General features: G+C 61.6%; 2 protein-coding genes across 2 annotated transcripts; one reads left to right on the forward strand and one right to left on the reverse strand.

Moving 5' to 3' along the window:
• The first annotated feature begins 228 nt into the window (after positions 1-228).
• Positions 229-8,050, forward strand: SIRT6 (sirtuin 6). The gene is made up of 8 exons (XM_064175223.1): positions 229-405; positions 1,406-1,533; positions 1,839-2,021; positions 4,885-4,944; positions 5,381-5,476; positions 6,589-6,669; positions 6,768-6,891; positions 7,001-8,050. The coding sequence occupies exons 1-8, from the start codon at positions 340-342 to the stop codon at positions 7,316-7,318; spliced, it is 1,056 nt and encodes a 351-aa protein (XP_064031293.1). The 5' UTR covers positions 229-339; the 3' UTR covers positions 7,319-8,050.
• Positions 8,044-12,847, reverse strand: CREB3L3 (cAMP responsive element binding protein 3 like 3). Its single transcript, XM_064175173.1, has 10 exons — positions 12,832-12,847; positions 12,633-12,757; positions 12,239-12,494; positions 10,732-10,847; positions 10,375-10,506; positions 10,172-10,278; positions 9,977-10,045; positions 9,758-9,842; positions 8,818-8,914; positions 8,044-8,741 (listed from the first exon to the last, which is right to left on the reverse strand). The coding sequence occupies exons 1-10, from the start codon at positions 12,845-12,847 to the stop codon at positions 8,392-8,394; spliced, it is 1,353 nt and encodes a 450-aa protein (XP_064031243.1). The 3' UTR covers positions 8,044-8,391.
• Positions 12,848-15,405: the final 2,558 nt, after the last annotated feature.

Consider the following 15,405-nt stretch of genomic DNA (forward strand, 5'->3'; position numbering starts at 1 on the left):
CCTGGCACCCCCTTGCCCTTGCCTGTCCCCCTCCGCCCCATCCCACCCCCGGGGTACTGCAGCCACACCCCTCCCGCGCCAGCTGGCCCCGCCCCCTGCCAGCCGGACCCGCCCCCTGCCAGCCGGACCCGCCCCTGTCTTATGGCCCCGCCCCCCTGCCAGCCGGCCCCGCCCCCTGCCAGCCGCCTCGCTCCCGCCCCGCCCTTCCTCGCCCGGCACAAAGATGGCGGCTCCGGCGTCCCGCCCCGGCCGCCACCGCCCCGCCCCGCCGCGGCCTCCCCTGGGCTTCCGTCGGCCGGAGGCCGGTAACAATGCGCGGGCCGGCGGCCGGGACCGGCCATGGCGGTGAATTACGCGGCCGGGCTCTCGCCCTACTCAGACAAGGGCAAGTGCGGCCTCCCCGAGGTGAGCGCGGCGCAGGGCCCGGCGGGGGCCAGCGGCAACCGAGCCCTCGGCCCCGGGCGGAGCGGGAGGGGAAGCTGCTGCGAGGAGCCCGGCGCCAGGGAGCCCTTTGTGTGGCCCCGGCTGCAGCCCCTGGCTCCTTCCGTGGGCCTCCGGCCCTGTGGGTCGCTTGCATGTCCCCCCAGGCCCACCCCGCGGCTCCCTCCGTGTCACCCCCAGCCGAGCGCCTCCTTCCCTACCCCCCCCAGCCCCATGGCCTCTCTCCATGGCTCCCCCAGGCCCACCCTGCGGCTCCCTCCATGTCACCCCCAGCCCCATGGGCTCTCTCCATAGCCCCCCAGGCCCACCCTGCGGCTCCCTCCGTGTCACCCCCAGCCCCGTGGGCTCTCTCCATAGCCCCCCAGGCCCACCCCGCGGCTCCCTCCGTGTCACCCCCAGCCCCATGGGCTCTCTCCATAGCCCCCCAGGCCCACCCTGCGGCTCCCTCCGTGTCACCCCCAGCCGAGCGCCTCCTTCCCTACCCCCCCAGCCCCGTGGGCTCTCTCCATAGCCCCCCAGGCCCACCCCGCGGCTCCCTCCATGTCACCCCCAGCCGAGCACCTCCTTCCCTACCCCCCCCAGCCCCATGGCCTCTCTCCATGGCCCCCCCAGGCCCACCCTGCGGCTCCTCGCGTGTCCACTCCATCCCCACGGCCCCGCAGCCCCATGGGCTCCCTCCATGCCACCCCCAAGCCCCGCACCAGCCCCGTGGCTCCCTCCCTGTGGCCCCCAGGCCTACTCCATAGCTCCTTCATTGCCGCAGGAGTGGTCAGGGGTTGGCACAGGCTGCCCAGGGCGGTGGTGAAGTCCCCATCCCTGGAGGGCTTCCAGAGCTGCGTGGCCGTGGCACCTGGGGGGGTTGGTGGCCAGGGTGGTGTTGGGTTGCTGGTTGGGCTGGATGGTCTCAGAGGGCTTCTCCAGCCTCTGCCATTCTCTGCTCTCTCCTCGCATCTCTGCTGCTCAGATTTTTGACCCCCCGGAGGAGCTGGAGCGGAAGGTGCAGGAGCTGGCAGACCTGATCAGGAGTTCCTCCAACGTCGTGTTCCACACGGGGGCTGGCATCAGCACTGCCTCAGGCATTCCTGACTTCAGGTAAGGGTGGTGGGCAGGGGTTGGAGTGATGGCAGCTCCTCCCAGGCCTGTTTGAGAAGCTCTGAGCTGTGCCTCCCACTAATCCAGCCAGACCTGCTCCATCCCTCCCGGATGCAGTTGAAAATCCCTCTCCCTTTTCCCACTCATCTGAGGTCAGGTTGTGCCCCACGGAAGCTTCCATCCACTGCTGACCTTCTTTTAGCAGTGCTTTGCTCATCCCACCCACAGGACCTGTGGTGCTTTTCCATTGTCTCCTCGGAGCCCAAGCTCCCAAGTCTCACTCTCTTCTATCCCCACTGCTGCAGGGGGCCCAATGGTGTCTGGACTATGGAAGAAAAGGGACTGTCCCCAAAATTTGACACCACCTTTGAGAATGCCAGGCCCTCCAAGACTCACATGGCACTGCTGGGGCTGCAGAGAGCTGGCATCCTGAAATTCCTGGTCAGCCAGAACGTGGATGGGCTTCACGTGCGCTCTGGATTCCCACGGTACTGCCTCCCCCTGCCCTGCCCAGCCTCTGCACAGGGCTGCTCTGCTCAGCACAGCCTGGAATCTGTCTGCACACTGGTGGAGGGAGTGGAAACTTGGGGTGTGCTGGGTTGGGAATGGGTACAGAGATCCACTGATAGAGAGAGTGGAAACTTGGGATGTGCTGGGTTGGGAATGGGTACAGAGACCATAGAATGGGTACAGAGATCCACTAGTAGAGGGAGTGGAAACTTGGGATGTGCTGGGTTGGGAATGGGTACAGAGATCCACTGATAGAGGGAGTGGAAACTTGGGGTGTGCTGGATTGGGAATGGGTGCAGAGACCATAGAATGAGTACAGAGATCCACTGGTAGAGGGAGTGGAAACTGGGGTGTGCTGGTTTGGGAGTGGGTGCAGAGACCATAGATTTCCATGGTACTCCTCTCCCATCCCTCCAGCCCTGCCCAGCCTCTGCACAGGGCTGCTCTGCTCAGCACAGCCTGGAATCTGTCTGCACACTGGTGGAGGGAGTGGAAACTTGGAATGTGCTGGGTTGGGAATGGGTACAGAGATCATAGAATGAGTACAGAGATCCACTGGTAGAGGGAGTGGAAACTGGGGTGTGCTGGTTTGGGAATGGATCCAGAGATCCACTGATAGAGAGAGTGGAAACTTGGGATGTGCTGGTTTGGGAATGGGTACAGAGACCATAGAATGGGTACAGAGATCCACTGATAGAGGGAGTGGAAACTTGGGATGTGCTGGGTTGGGAGTGGGTACAGAGATCCACTGATAGAGAGAGTGGAAACTTGGGATGTGCTGGGTTGGGAATGGGCACAGAGACCCAGTGATAGAGGAGTGGAAACTGAGGTGTGCTGGTTTGGAATGAGTACATAGACCTTAGATTCCCATGGTACCACCTCTCCCACCCCTCCAGCCCTGCCCAGCCTCTGCACAGGGCTGCTCTGCCTAGCATGGCTTGGAATCTGTCTGCCCACTGGTGGAGGGAGTGGAAACTAGGATGTGCTGTTTTGGGAATGGGTACAGAGACCATCGAATGGGTACAGAGATCCACTGGTAGAGGGAGTGGAAACTGGGGTGTGCTGGTTTGGGAGTGGGTGCAGAGACCATAGATTTCCATGGTACTCCTCTCCCATCCCTCCAGCCCTGCCCAGCCTCTGCACAGGGCTGCTCTGCTCAGCACAGCCTGGAATCTGTCTGCACACTGGTGGAGGGAGTGGAAACTTGGGATGTGCTGGTTTGGGAATGGGCACAGAGACCCAGTGATAGAGGGAGTGGAAACTTGGGATGTGCTGGTTTGGGAATGGGTACAGAGATCCACTGATAGAGGGAGTGGAAACTGAGGTGTGCTGGTTTGGAATGAGTACATAGACCTTAGATTTCCATGGTACTCCTCTCCCATCCCTCCAGCCCTGCCCAGCCTCTGCACAGGGCTGCTCTGCTCAGCACAGCCTGGAATCTGTCTGCACACTGGTGGAGGGAGTGGAAACTTGGAATGTGCTGGGTTGAGAATGGGTACAGAGATCCAGTGATAGAGGGAGTGGAAACTTGGGGTGTGCTGGTTTGGGAATGGGTACAGAGATCATAGAATGGGTACAGAGGTCCACTGATAGAGGGAGTGGAAACTTTGGCTGTGCTGGTTTGGGAATGGGTGCAGAGACACAGTGATAGAGGAAGTGGAAACTGGGGTGTGCTGGGTTGGGATGGGTACAGAGACCATGGAATGGGTACAGAGATCCACTGGTAGAGGGAGTGGAAACTTGGGATGTGCTGGTTTGGGAATGGGTACAGAGATCCACTGATAGAGAGAGTGGAAACTTGGGATGTGCTGGTTTGGGAATGGGTACAGAGATCCACTGATAGAGGGAGTGGAAACTGAGGTGTGCTGGTTTGGAATGAGTACATAGACCTTAGATTTCCATGGTACTCCTCTCCCACCCCTCCAGCCCTGCCCAGCCTCTGCACAGGGCTGCTCTGCTCAGCATGGCTTGGAATCTGTCTGCCCACTGGTGGAGGGAGTGGAAACTTGGGATGTGCTGGTTTGGGAATGGGTACAGAGATCCACTGATAGAGGGAGTGGAAACTTGAGGTGTGCTGTTTTGGGAATGGGTACAGAGATCCACTGATAGAGGGAGTGGAAACTTGGGGTGTGCTGTTTTGGGAATGGGTACAGAGCCCATAGAATGGGTCCAGAGACCCAGTGATAGAGGAGTGGAAGCTGGGATGCGCTGGTTTGGGAATGGGCACAGAGACCCAGTGATAGAGGAGTGGAAGCTGGGATGTGCTGGTTTGGGAATGGGCACAGAGACCCAGTGATAGAGGAGTGGAAGCTGGGATGTGCTGGTTTGGGATGGGTACAGAGCCCATAGAATCACAGATCTGTTATGGTTGGAAGAGGCCTTTAAGGCCATCCAGTGCCAAGCTTTTAGCCCAGCTCTGCCAGGTCACCACTCACTAAACCATGGCCCTCAGCACCACCAGGAACAAGAACTTCCTCCTTATTCCACCCTGCTCCAGTTTCAAACCATTGCCCACAGGCCTCTGCAGCAGAGCAGCTGCCTGCCTGCAGTGATGCCAGGTCACTCGTGGCACCCAGAGCCTCCCTGTCTCCAGAGCCTTGCTCTGGCACAGCCATGCTTGTCTAGAACATCATTCCTCTGGGTGCTGACCCTGTGCTGGGACCACCCAGGCCACAGCAGAGGGTCTCTGCCACCCTGCATCACCTGGCAGGTCTGATGCAGCAGAGCTGGGAAGTGGGGAAGCCCTCAAGTTGTGGAGTGAGGAGGGGGTTTGGGGCAGCTGCCCCCCCTTGCCCCAGGGTTCGCTCTCATCCTCCAGCTCACCTCTGCTGTCTCCCACAGGGACAAGTTGGCCGAGCTCCACGGGAACATGTTTGTGGAGGAGTGTGTGAAGTGTGGCAAGTACGTGAGGGCCTGGGGGGGCGTCAGTGGGGTGGGGGCTTCATAGCTGGCTCTGGCCCATCCCCTGGGCTTTGAAACCTCGACGGGATGAGGACTGCCTCTGGGCTGGGCCTCGACAACCTCTTTGGAGAAGAAATTGTTCCTCTTGTCCAACCTAAACCTCCCCTGGGGCAACTTGAGCCCATTTCTTCTCCTCTTATCTGTTGTTCCTTGGAAGAAGAGCCCAACCCCCACCTGACTCCAGCCTCCTCTCGGGGAGCTGCAGGCAGCAATGAGCTCTGCCCTCAGGCTCCTCTTCTCCAGACTGCACACCCTCAGCTCCTCCTCCTCATCCCTGTTCTCCAATCCCTTTCGTTGCCCTTCTCTGGACCCACTCCAGTCCCTCAGTGTGACTTGGAGTGACATTTGCCTGTCCTAGTGCCACCCTCTCTTGCAGGCAGTACGTGCGGGACGCTGTGGTGGGCAGCATGGGGCTGAAGCCCACGGGCAGGCTGTGCAGCGTCACCAAGGCCCGAGGGCTGCGAGCCTGCAGGTACTGAGGGCTGCTGGGGGTGCTGGCTGGTGGCTCCCAAGGGTTGCCATGGGATGGCAGGGACCTGTTCACCTGAGCAAGTGGCTCTGCTGTGCAGCCTGGGCTGGTGGTGCTTCCAGCTTGGGCAAAGAAGCAGAGGATGTCTTGGGGGACCTCCAAAGTATCCAGTTTGGAAGATCTCCAGGCGCTACAAGAAAGCTGGGGAGGGACTTTGGAGGCTGGCAGGGGGTGGTAGGACTCGGGGGAAAGTAGCAAAGCTGGAAATGGGCAGAGTCAGCCTGGATGGTAGGAAGAAGTTGTTCAGCATGAGAGTGGTGAGAGCCTGGCAGAGGTTGCCCAGGGAGGTGGTGGAAGCCTCATCCCTGGAGGTGTTTGAGGCCAGGCTGGCTGAGGCTGTGGGCAGCCTGCTCTGGTGTGAGGTGTCCCTGGGCATGGCAGGGGGGTTGGCACTGCCTGCTCCTTGTGGTCCCTTCCAACCCTGACTGATTCTAGGATTCCAAGGAGTCTCAGTCCCCTGGGGGTGTCTCCCCATGCCAGTCACCTGAGCCTGTTCCAGTGCTGGGGAATGTCCTGCTGTGGGATGCTGGCTCTAGAGTCCTACTGCAGCAGGATGTGGCCACTGATGCCTTGCTGCTGCTGCTAGCCTTTGGCAAGGAATCTGGCAGGAAAGCTTAGACAGTTCCCAGCTCTGCAGCTGGAGGTACCCTGAGGTGCTCTGGCCCCCAGATACCCTACACATGCCCTTCCTGCTTCCTCACCAGGCTTGGCCCAGCTGCTGCTCCCATCCAGGCTGGCTGCAGAGCTGGGAGGCTCCAGGCTGTGGGGCTGAGCTCTGCTGACCCAGCTCTGATGCTGGGGAGGGAAAAGCACATCCCCACTTGGAACTGGGACAGCAAAAAGCAGCTGAGGCTTGGGTGGCACTGCAGCACCAGCCACAAAATCCCTCCTGCAGGTGAATTCTGTGCCTTGTCTCACCTCCTGGGGGGGGGCTCTCTCTGTGCCTTTGCTGGGTTAGGGGAGGTGGGACAGGATCTGGGTCCCCCATCCCTTCACCCAGGGCAGCTGTGCTGCCTGGCAGGGGGGAAACCATGGTGCTGTGTGTGTGTTTGTAGAGGGAAGCTAAGAGACACCATCCTGGACTGGGAAGATTCCCTGCCCGACCGTGACCTCACGCTGGCAGACGAAGCCTGCAGGTACCGTCCTTGGCCTTTTCACACCGCGGAGGCTGCTGGCAGCTGCCAACAGCCGCAGCTTCCTCTCTGCCCTGGGTGTTGTGTCTCCCCCCCTGCAGGAAAGCTGACCTCTCTGTCACCCTGGGCACCTCCCTGCAGATCAAACCCAGCGGCAACCTGCCGCTGATCACCAAGAAGAGAGGAGGGAAGCTGGTGATAGTCAACCTGCAGGCAACCAAACACGTGAGTTGGGGGCGTCCTTGCTGCTGCCACCCGGGGCCCTGGGAAGGGACAGCTGTGCCCACAGGCAGTGACTGTCCCCTGACACAGTGCTGGCCCTCTCTTGCCCCAGGACAGGCAGGCAGACCTGCGCATCCACGCCTACGTCGATGAGGTCATGACGAAGCTGATGAAGCACTTGGGGCTGGAGGTGCCCGAGTGGTCGGGGCCGGTGGTGGTGGAACATGCAGAGCTCATCAAACCTGAGCAGCTCTTCAGGTGGGACCCCGGGGCTCGGGGGCTGCTGAAAGAGGAGCCCCTCCCCTCCCAGCACAACGGCCTTGGGACCACGCTGGTGGAGCACAGTGACAGCCTGAAGCAGGAACGTCCCAGCCCCGACACGGGGCCAACAGTGGTGAAGAAGATGAAGGTGGAGCCTCTCCTCACCTGACCCAGACTGTTCCCTCTCTGTCTAGACACTTGTCTGTGCCACTTTTCCTACCAACTGTTTTTTATGTCCTCAATCATTGTCCCTGTTTTTTAATGTAAGTATCAGACACACCTGAGCTGTCTGCCTGGGGCTGGTTGTGCCCAACGGCCTGGCAGGAGCCTTCTAGGGCATGGCTGCAGAGGGATGGAGGTTCCCCCCCACAAGAGCTGGCTGTGGAGCCTGGCAGACCTCAGAGGGACAAGAGAGCTTGGTGCTGGGGCAGTGGCACGTAGGGGTCACTGGGGCAGCTGATGCCATCTCAGAGCAGCTGATGCCACCTCAGAGCAGCTGGGGCTGGGTGGTGGTTTGGATGAGCTGATGTGATCTGGCAAGGAGCTGCCTGCAGAGCCCATCCTGGCCGTGGTCTGGTGGCATGGAGGATGTTGCTGGGGAGGACGGAGGCTGGTGCTGGCTGACTCCTGCCTGGGAGCTGTGAGATGATGCCCTAGACCCACTGCTGCTCCCTTTGCCTCCTCCTCCTGTGCCCACTGCTCTGGAGCAGGCTCAGGCTGGCTCTGGCCGTGTATCCCAGCTCCAATTGGACTCTGTTTCCTCGTGGCAGCTGGGTTTGAGGTGCTCCTGGCCCGGGGGTCCTTGAGCCCTTGTGGCTCAGCCTGGGCTAGAGCACAGCAGGTGCTTTTCTCCAAAACACAGTTGTATTTCCAGATCAAAATAAAGCTTAAAAAACCCAAACCTGAACAAAGGAACAAAAACCAACCCCTTACAGCAGCAAGAGATCAACACCCAACCAGCCCCAGGGCTCCTCCAGCCCCCTCCTTCCCTCCCCCTGAGCGCCCCCACGTCCCTTCTGCAGCTCCTGCTGTGCCCAGCAGGCAGGAGCAGTCCCTTCCCTCCCAGTAATGCCAACTGGAACCGCTCTCATCTTCCCCGTTCCCAGACAGAAGCAAAGCCAAGGTGGGGCGGGTCTAGCATCATCCTGTGCCTGGAGGCAGATCCTAGAGGGCTGAGCCCAAGGGCTTGTGCCACAGAAGATGAGGTGCTGAGCCACCCCATCGCGGTCTCTGGGGGGCTGCTCAGAGCTCCTCGGCCGGCTCCAGCCCTGCTGCGCTGCTGTGGCCAGCCTTGGTCCATGCCAGCGATGCCAGGCCGCGGTGCGGGGCGGTGCCATCCTCCGATGCGGCCTCAGCCGGGTCCGCGTCCCCGTGGCTCAGCCCCTCCGAGGCGAGCGGCTGCGAGGCGTTGCGGGGGGAGGCTTTGTCCAGGTGCGGGGCCAAAGTGTGGCCCCCGAAGGTTTCGTGCAGGGTCTCAGGAGCTTTGCCCAGGCGCTCCGGCCACAGCGGCTCCGAGGGCTTCTCGTCCCTGGCCTGGGGGTGTGTGTGGACCACGCGGGAGGCGGCAGCGTTGTGCAGGGACCTGGAGAACACTGAGAGCCAGGGCAGGGTCAGGGCAGCCCCAGCGGCCCCGGCCCCCGGCCCGGCCCCGCCCGGCCCTGCCCTCACCTCGCACGGGTCTGAAGTCGCCGTCTGCCTCGGCCTTGCTGGCGGCAAAGGGGCTGGTGGAGGGGAAGAGGATGAGGGCAAAGGAAAGCAGCAGGACCTGGGGGCAGAGGGAGGGATGTCACTGGGTGCAGTGATGGAGGGGAGCCAGAGCCCGGGACACAGCACTAGGGAGGGGCTTGGTGGCAGAAGCAGGACTGCGACCTGCGACGCTGCATTCATACTGGTGTGTGTCCCTGCCAGCATCCACCCACCCAGTCAGCCAGCTAGCCACCCATCCATCCACCCACCCAGTCAGCCATCCATCCACCCATCCATCCACTCAGCCAGCCATCTACCCATCCATCCACCCACCCAGTCAGCCATCCACCCACCCAGTCAGCCAGCTAGCCACCCCTCCATCCACCCACCCAGTCAGCCATCCACCCACCCAGCCATCCATCCACCCACCCAGTCAGCCAGCTAGCCACCCATCCATCCACTCAGCCAGCCAGCCACCCACCCATCCATCCATCCATCCATCCATCCATCCATCCATCCATCCATCCATCCAACCACCCACCCAGTCAGCCAGCTAGCCACCCCTCCATCCACTCAGCCAGCCACCCATCCATCCATCCATCCATCCATCCATCCATCCATCCATCCATCCATCCACCCATCCATCCATCCATCCATCCATCCATCCATCCATCCACCCACCCACCCAGTCAGCCAGCTAGCCACCCATCCATCCACCCACTCACCCATCCATCCACCCACCCATCCAGCCACCCAGCCACTTATCCAGCCACCCATCCAGCCACCCACCCACCCATCCCTCCCTTTGTCTGTCTGTTTGTCCCTCCCTTCCTCCCTCCCTTCCTTCCTCCACCCTTCCATCCCTCCCCCGACACCAGGAGGCTGAGGGGGGGCTGTGGGGGTCTTTAGGGGCTCCACACACCGCGATGCAAGTTCCTGTCTGTGCTGCTTTGTTGCTTGACTGCACCACCAGAGCCTGGAGCTTCTTCAGCTGCTCCAGGAGGGACCTGGGGACAGCAAGAGCTCATTAGCACCTCCAGGACCCTCCTGTTCCCCAGCAGGTCTGTCTGGGAGGCGGTGGGGACAGCCCCGGCACTATCCCCACCCCCTTTTGTCCTCCCCCAGCCCCAGGAACACCTACGAGTTCTGCTTCTCCAGGTGCAGGACTTTCCTCTGCAGCTCCTGGTTCTGCGCCGTGCAGGCTGACATCCTGGGGGAGAGGAGAATGGAGTCTGGGGGCGGGGGTGGGGAGAGGGCTGGCAAGGAGCAGTGTCCCCATCGCCAGCCATCTGGGTGCCCCCAGGGTGTCATCCCCGGCGCTGGGAGGGGGTTCTACCTGCTCTCCAGCCCATCGATGTACTCCTTCTTCTTCTTGCGGCTCTCCTGAGCCGATTGCTTGTTCCGGATCTTCCGTCGGATCTTCTTCAGCACTCGCTCCTCGTACTGGGGCCACACGGGGAGGGGGCGTCAGGGCTGGCACCTCCCTGGCGCCGCGACACCCCCACGCTCCGTGTGCTTCCCAGGCACGGTGGGACCCACCTTGGTGAGGGGCAGCTGCGTGGGCAGGGAGACCCCCTCCTTGGCCAGCAACTTCTTCTCGTCCTCCGTCAGCACCAGCTCCTGGAACTGGCCCTGGCTCTGCCTCAGCAGGGAGCTGGGCACCTGCGGCTGCTGCGGGGCCACAGAGCGGGCATGGCTCTGGGGGCTGCAGGCATCCCCTGCCAGCCCCCGGGGACCACGGAGCAGGGACGGGATCGTGGTCCGGGAAGGGACAGGGATGAGGCCACGGTGTGGGGAAGGGTGAGAAGTGTGGAGGTGGAACGGGGAGGGGATCGTGGTCCAAGAAGGGACAAGGCTGAGGACAAAGAGGGATGGAGACACAGGGAAGAGACTCACAGCATCAGAGCTGCCAGAGAGCAGCAGGTCCTTGACGGTGAGGCTGCAGGACGTGGGTGGAGAGACCACGGACAGGTCCTGGCTCTCCTCCAGGAAGAACCCAGGGTGCCACATATCTGGGTGAGGGGATCGCTGTCAGCAGTCCTGTGCCCCCCTGTCCCCAGTTTCCCCAGCGCAGAACCCTCACCCTGCCGTGTTCCCAGAGGTTCCCAGGAGTGACCTGATGCCACTCGCCAGCCCAGTGGCCCTGGACTGTGTCCCACCAAACTGTCCTGCCCAGAGGGTCCTGCCCCAGTCCCTCCCGGAACACTCTGTGCTGCTCAGCACCCCCAAACCTCCCTCCTCGTCCAGTCTCCCCCACCACACACCTGCCCAGCTCAGCACCCCCACACCTCCCTCCTCATGCAGTCTCCCCCACCACACACCTGCCCAGCTCAGCACCCCCACACCTCCCTCCTTGTCCAGTCTCCCCCACCACACACCTGCCCAGCTCAGCACCCCCACACCTCCCTCCTTGTCCAGTCTCCCCCACCACACACCTGCCCAGCTCAGCACCCCCACACCTCCCTCCTTGTCCAGTCTCCCCCACCACACACCTGCCCAGCTCAGCACCCCCACACCTCCCTCCTCATCCAGTCTCCCCCACCACACACCTGCCCAGCTCAGCACCCTCAAACCTCCCTCCTTGTCCAGTCTCCCTCACCAACACACCTGCCCAGCTCAGCACCCCCAAACCTCCCTCCTCATCCAGTCTCCCCCACCACACACCTGCCCAGCTCAGCACCCCCAAACCTCCCTCCTCGTCCAGTCTCCCCCACCACACACCTGCCCAGCTCAGCACCCCCAAACCTCCCTCCTCATCCAGTCTCCCCCACCCACACACCTGCCCAGCTCAGCACCCCCAAACCTCCCTCCTCATCCAGTCTCCCCCACCACACACCTGCCCAGCTCAGCACCCCCAAACCTCCCTCCTCATCCAGTCTCCCCCACCAACACACCTGCCCAGCTCAGCACCCCCAAACCTCCCTCCTCATCCAGTCTCCCCCACCACACACCTGCCCAGCTCAGCACCCCCAAACCTCCCTCCTTGTCCAGTCTCCCCCACCACACACCTGCCCAGCTCAGCACCCCCAAACCTCCCTCCTCGTCCAGTCTCCCCCACCACACACCTGCCCAGCTCAGCACCCCCAAACCTCCCTCCTCATCCAGTCTCCCCCACCACACACCTGCCCAGCTCAGCACCCCCAAACCTCCCTCCTCATCCAGTCTCCCCCACCACACACCTGCCCAGCTCAGCCCCATTCCAAGTTCTCCCCACTCCCTCCAGGTCCTCCAGACCTCCCAGTTCTCCTCACTCTGCCCAGTTCCCTCCAGTCCCCCAGCCCCCCTGTTCTCCACCATCCCAGAGAGACCTCCAGCTCCTCTGTGCCACTCAGCTCCCCAACACCTCCAGTCCCTCCAGTGCCCCCAGCCCGGTCCTTTGCCCAGTCTCTCCCCCATGGCTCACCCAGGTCGATGGAGACCTCGGAGTGCTGGACCCCAGCAGCCCCTGGGAGGGGCAGAGCTTGGCAGGGGTTGGCAAAAGGGTACAGCACCTCACTGGGACCCCCATCACAGCTCCTGGGGGAGCTGTCGAGCTGGTCAGAGGGGGGGTCCTCGGAGACCCCACTGTCACTGGTGGCTGGGGACCAGCTGGGAGAGTCCAGTGCCGAGTCCCTGGGGCCCAGGATGGACCTGATGAAGTTATCACTGTCCTGGGCAAGCTGTGGGCACATGGATGCTTGTGAGCATGGGGGTGCCCATCACTGAGCTGCTGGCCAGGCAAGGTGTTGGGATGGGTCCCTCCTGCCAGTCCCAGGGATGAGGCAGAAATGGGTCCCCCCAAAACACAGGGCACTCACCCTGTCCTCATGCCAGGTGCTCGGTGGTGTCCCCAGCTCCATGCCACGAAGGATCCCATCTTGGCGGTCAAAAAGGAGGTCCAGCAGGTCAAGGCTGTCCAGGCTGTCCACGCTGGAGGCCATGGCTGTGAGGTGGCACAGTCAGGTCCTGCCACTGCACCTCCTACCAGTGACAGGGAGCATGCCTGGGCACAGGCACACGTGTGGGAGACCATGGGGAAGTGCAGCTCCATGCATGTGACCACCTGTGGGCCAGTGTGGGGAGGGGGTGGCCATGGTGGTACACAGGCGTGGGGAGCTGCGTGGGCATGCAACACACAAGTGTGTGCCATGTGCTGGCACCTGTGTGTGAGCAGATGTGGGCACAGCTCACAAAGCCTGGTTCCCACACACAGAGAGAGCACAGGATGTGGTGGCTCCACCATCTCCTTCCACCAGCTGAAGCTCCCAGGTCCTCTACTTTCCCTGCCCACCCCTGCCCAAGAAGAACTGCACAGCCAGGGATTCCCTGCAGGCACCCAGCTGGCCCAGCCCCACTGTGCCCTCCAAGAGCAGGGGCAGGATGAGCACCCAGACCTAAGGGCTGGGTCAGCTCCGTGGTCCAGCCCCGTCCCGTGCGTGACCGCTGCGGAAGATCAGGTTAATCATTCTGAGTGGCAAGCAGAGGGGGAGGAGACTGCTGGCACCAGCCAGCCCTGAGGAGGGGGCTCAGCCCTGCTCCACCACCGCCACCCCAGCACTGCTTGAGACCCCAGACTCAGAGAAAAGCCATGGGCCAGCTGCCTGAGCTGCCCACCCAGCCAGTTAGCTCGCTGAGAGCCCAGCCCACCACTGACCAAGCAGTAGACCAACCTGACCTGCCAAGCCAGTGACCCCATCAAGAAATGGATCAAATGGTCACCCTGTTGGCCAACTGACCAATGGATTGAGTGCTCAAAGCTCCACTGACCAACTGACCAGCCAGCTGCCTGATTGATTGACTGAACAACCAACCAACCAACCACTCACCCACCCAACCAACCCACACCACCCAAACACTCAACCCACACCACCCAAATACCCAAGCCACAACCCACTCAACCCACACCACCCAAATACCCAACACAGCACCCAAACACTCAGCCCACACCACCCAAATACCCAACCCACACCACCCAAATACCCAACCCAGCACCCAAATACCCAACCCACACCACCCAAATACCCAACCCAGCACCCAAATACCCAACCCACACCACCCAAATACCCAACCCAGCACCCAAATACCCAACCCACACCACCCAAATACCCAACCCACCACCCAATCCATCACCCAACTCTCCTCCTCAGCCTATTCAGCACCGACTCAAGCATCCTTCAAGCCAGCTTTGGGGGCTTTTTGGCATTACCATGACCTTTGGCTGACCAACCCAGGGCAGGGGCTTTACTCCACCCTAATCCTTCATCCTCAGCCCTTCCAGTGAGCCCTGATGACCCCAAGGGCACAGAGGGACCCCCAGCAACCAGGACATACCTGTATGAGATCCCACTCCAGCGGCTCTGTCCTGCCTTCTCGACTCTCTTGGCGCACAGGGGAGCAGGGCAAGACACCAAGCCCAACCAATTCTTCCTCCTCCTCCTCCTCCTCTTCCGTGGTGACTTGACCCAAGTGGCAAAGTTTAAATTCCAACTGCACAGAAATAGTCTCCTGGATTGCAAAATCTCCTGTCCCTGATTGGGGACGGGGCTGAGCCATGGCAGAGCCGCCCCGGGGGGGGGTGGGGGATGGACTCAGTTGTGCTCCGTAACTCATTAGCCAAATGTTTTTTGTCATCTTCCACCAAGTGGGACAGGAGGGGCCAGGAGCTGGTGAGCAAAGTCCGAGGGGGTTGAGATTGCCCATGAACTTTCACCCACTTTTGGGGTCAATTTCCTTTGTTTTTTCCTTTTGCATTTCCAGACAAGCTTATCAACAGCCAGCACAGTTTATAGGTGTCGAGGTGAACAGCCAATTAAGATGTTGACGTGGACTCCAACCAGATATGGCCTCCTCCTCACAACCCTTGGTCCCCTCTGCTCCCTCTAACCTGGGAGGCCTGAGTCCTGCCTGACCCCCACCCCCATCCCAAGGGTGTTTAAAAGAGGCAGAGATGTGCTGCAGAGAGACATGGTTCAGCTCCAGCTTTGGTGGAGTTAGGGACTGGTTGGACTGGGAACTTGCAGCCCAGAGAGCCAAGCAGAGCCTGGGCTGCAGCAGCAGCAGTGTGGCCAGCAGGGCCAGGGAGGGGATTCTGCCCCTCTGCTGTGCTCTGCTGAGACCCCACCTGGAGTCCTGCATCCAGCTCTGGAGCCCCTGGGACAAGAGGGCTGTGGAGATGCTGGAGAGTGTCCAGAGCAGGGCCAGGAGGATGCTGAGAGGCTGCAGCAGCTCTGCTGTGAGCACAGCCTGAAAGAGTTGGGGCTGTGCAGGCTGGAGCAGAGGAGGCTCCCAGGGGACCTTCTTGTGGCCTGCCAGCATCTGAAGGGGGCTGCAAAAAAGCTGGGGAGGGACTTTTGAGGCTGTGAGGGAGTGGCAGGAGTGGGGGGGATGGAGCAGAGCTGGAGGTGGGGAGAGTGAGGCTGGAGGTGAGGAGGAAGTTGTTGAGCAGGAGAGTGGTGAGAGCCTGGCAGGGGTTGCCCAGGGAGGTGGTTGAGGCCCCATGGCTGGAGGTGTTTGAGGCCAGGCTGGCTGAGGCTGTGTGCAGCCTGCTCTAGGGTAGGGTGTCCCTGGGCATGGCAGGGCTTGGCACTGCCT

Source organism: Pogoniulus pusillus, chromosome 41, assembly GCF_015220805.1.
Source record: "Pogoniulus pusillus isolate bPogPus1 chromosome 41, bPogPus1.pri, whole genome shotgun sequence".
NCBI lineage: Eukaryota > Metazoa > Chordata > Aves > Piciformes > Lybiidae > Pogoniulus > Pogoniulus pusillus.

What these genes read in the sequence shown, in the direction of transcription:
- SIRT6 (XM_064175223.1), top strand. Translation starts at nt 340, where the DNA reads ATGGCGGTGAATTACGCGGCCGGGCTCTCGCCCTACTCAGACAAGGGC. An exon ending in GTGCGCTCTGGATTCCCACG is followed by an intron (nt 2,022 to 4,884) that starts GTACTGCCTCCC and finishes TGTCTCCCACAG; the next exon opens with GGACAAGTTGGCCGAGCTCC. An exon ending in ACCTGCAGGCAACCAAACAC is followed by an intron (nt 6,892 to 7,000) that starts GTGAGTTGGGGG and finishes CTCTTGCCCCAG; the next exon opens with GACAGGCAGGCAGACCTGCG.
- CREB3L3 (XM_064175173.1), bottom strand. An exon ending in CGAGGTCTCCATCGACCTGG is followed by an intron (nt 10,848 to 12,238) that starts GTGAGCCATGGG and finishes CCCCTCACCCAG; the next exon opens with ATATGTGGCACCCTGGGTTC. An exon ending in CACCTGGAGAAGCAGAACTC is followed by an intron (nt 9,843 to 9,976) that starts GTAGGTGTTCCT and finishes TGCTGTCCCCAG; the next exon opens with GTCCCTCCTGGAGCAGCTGA.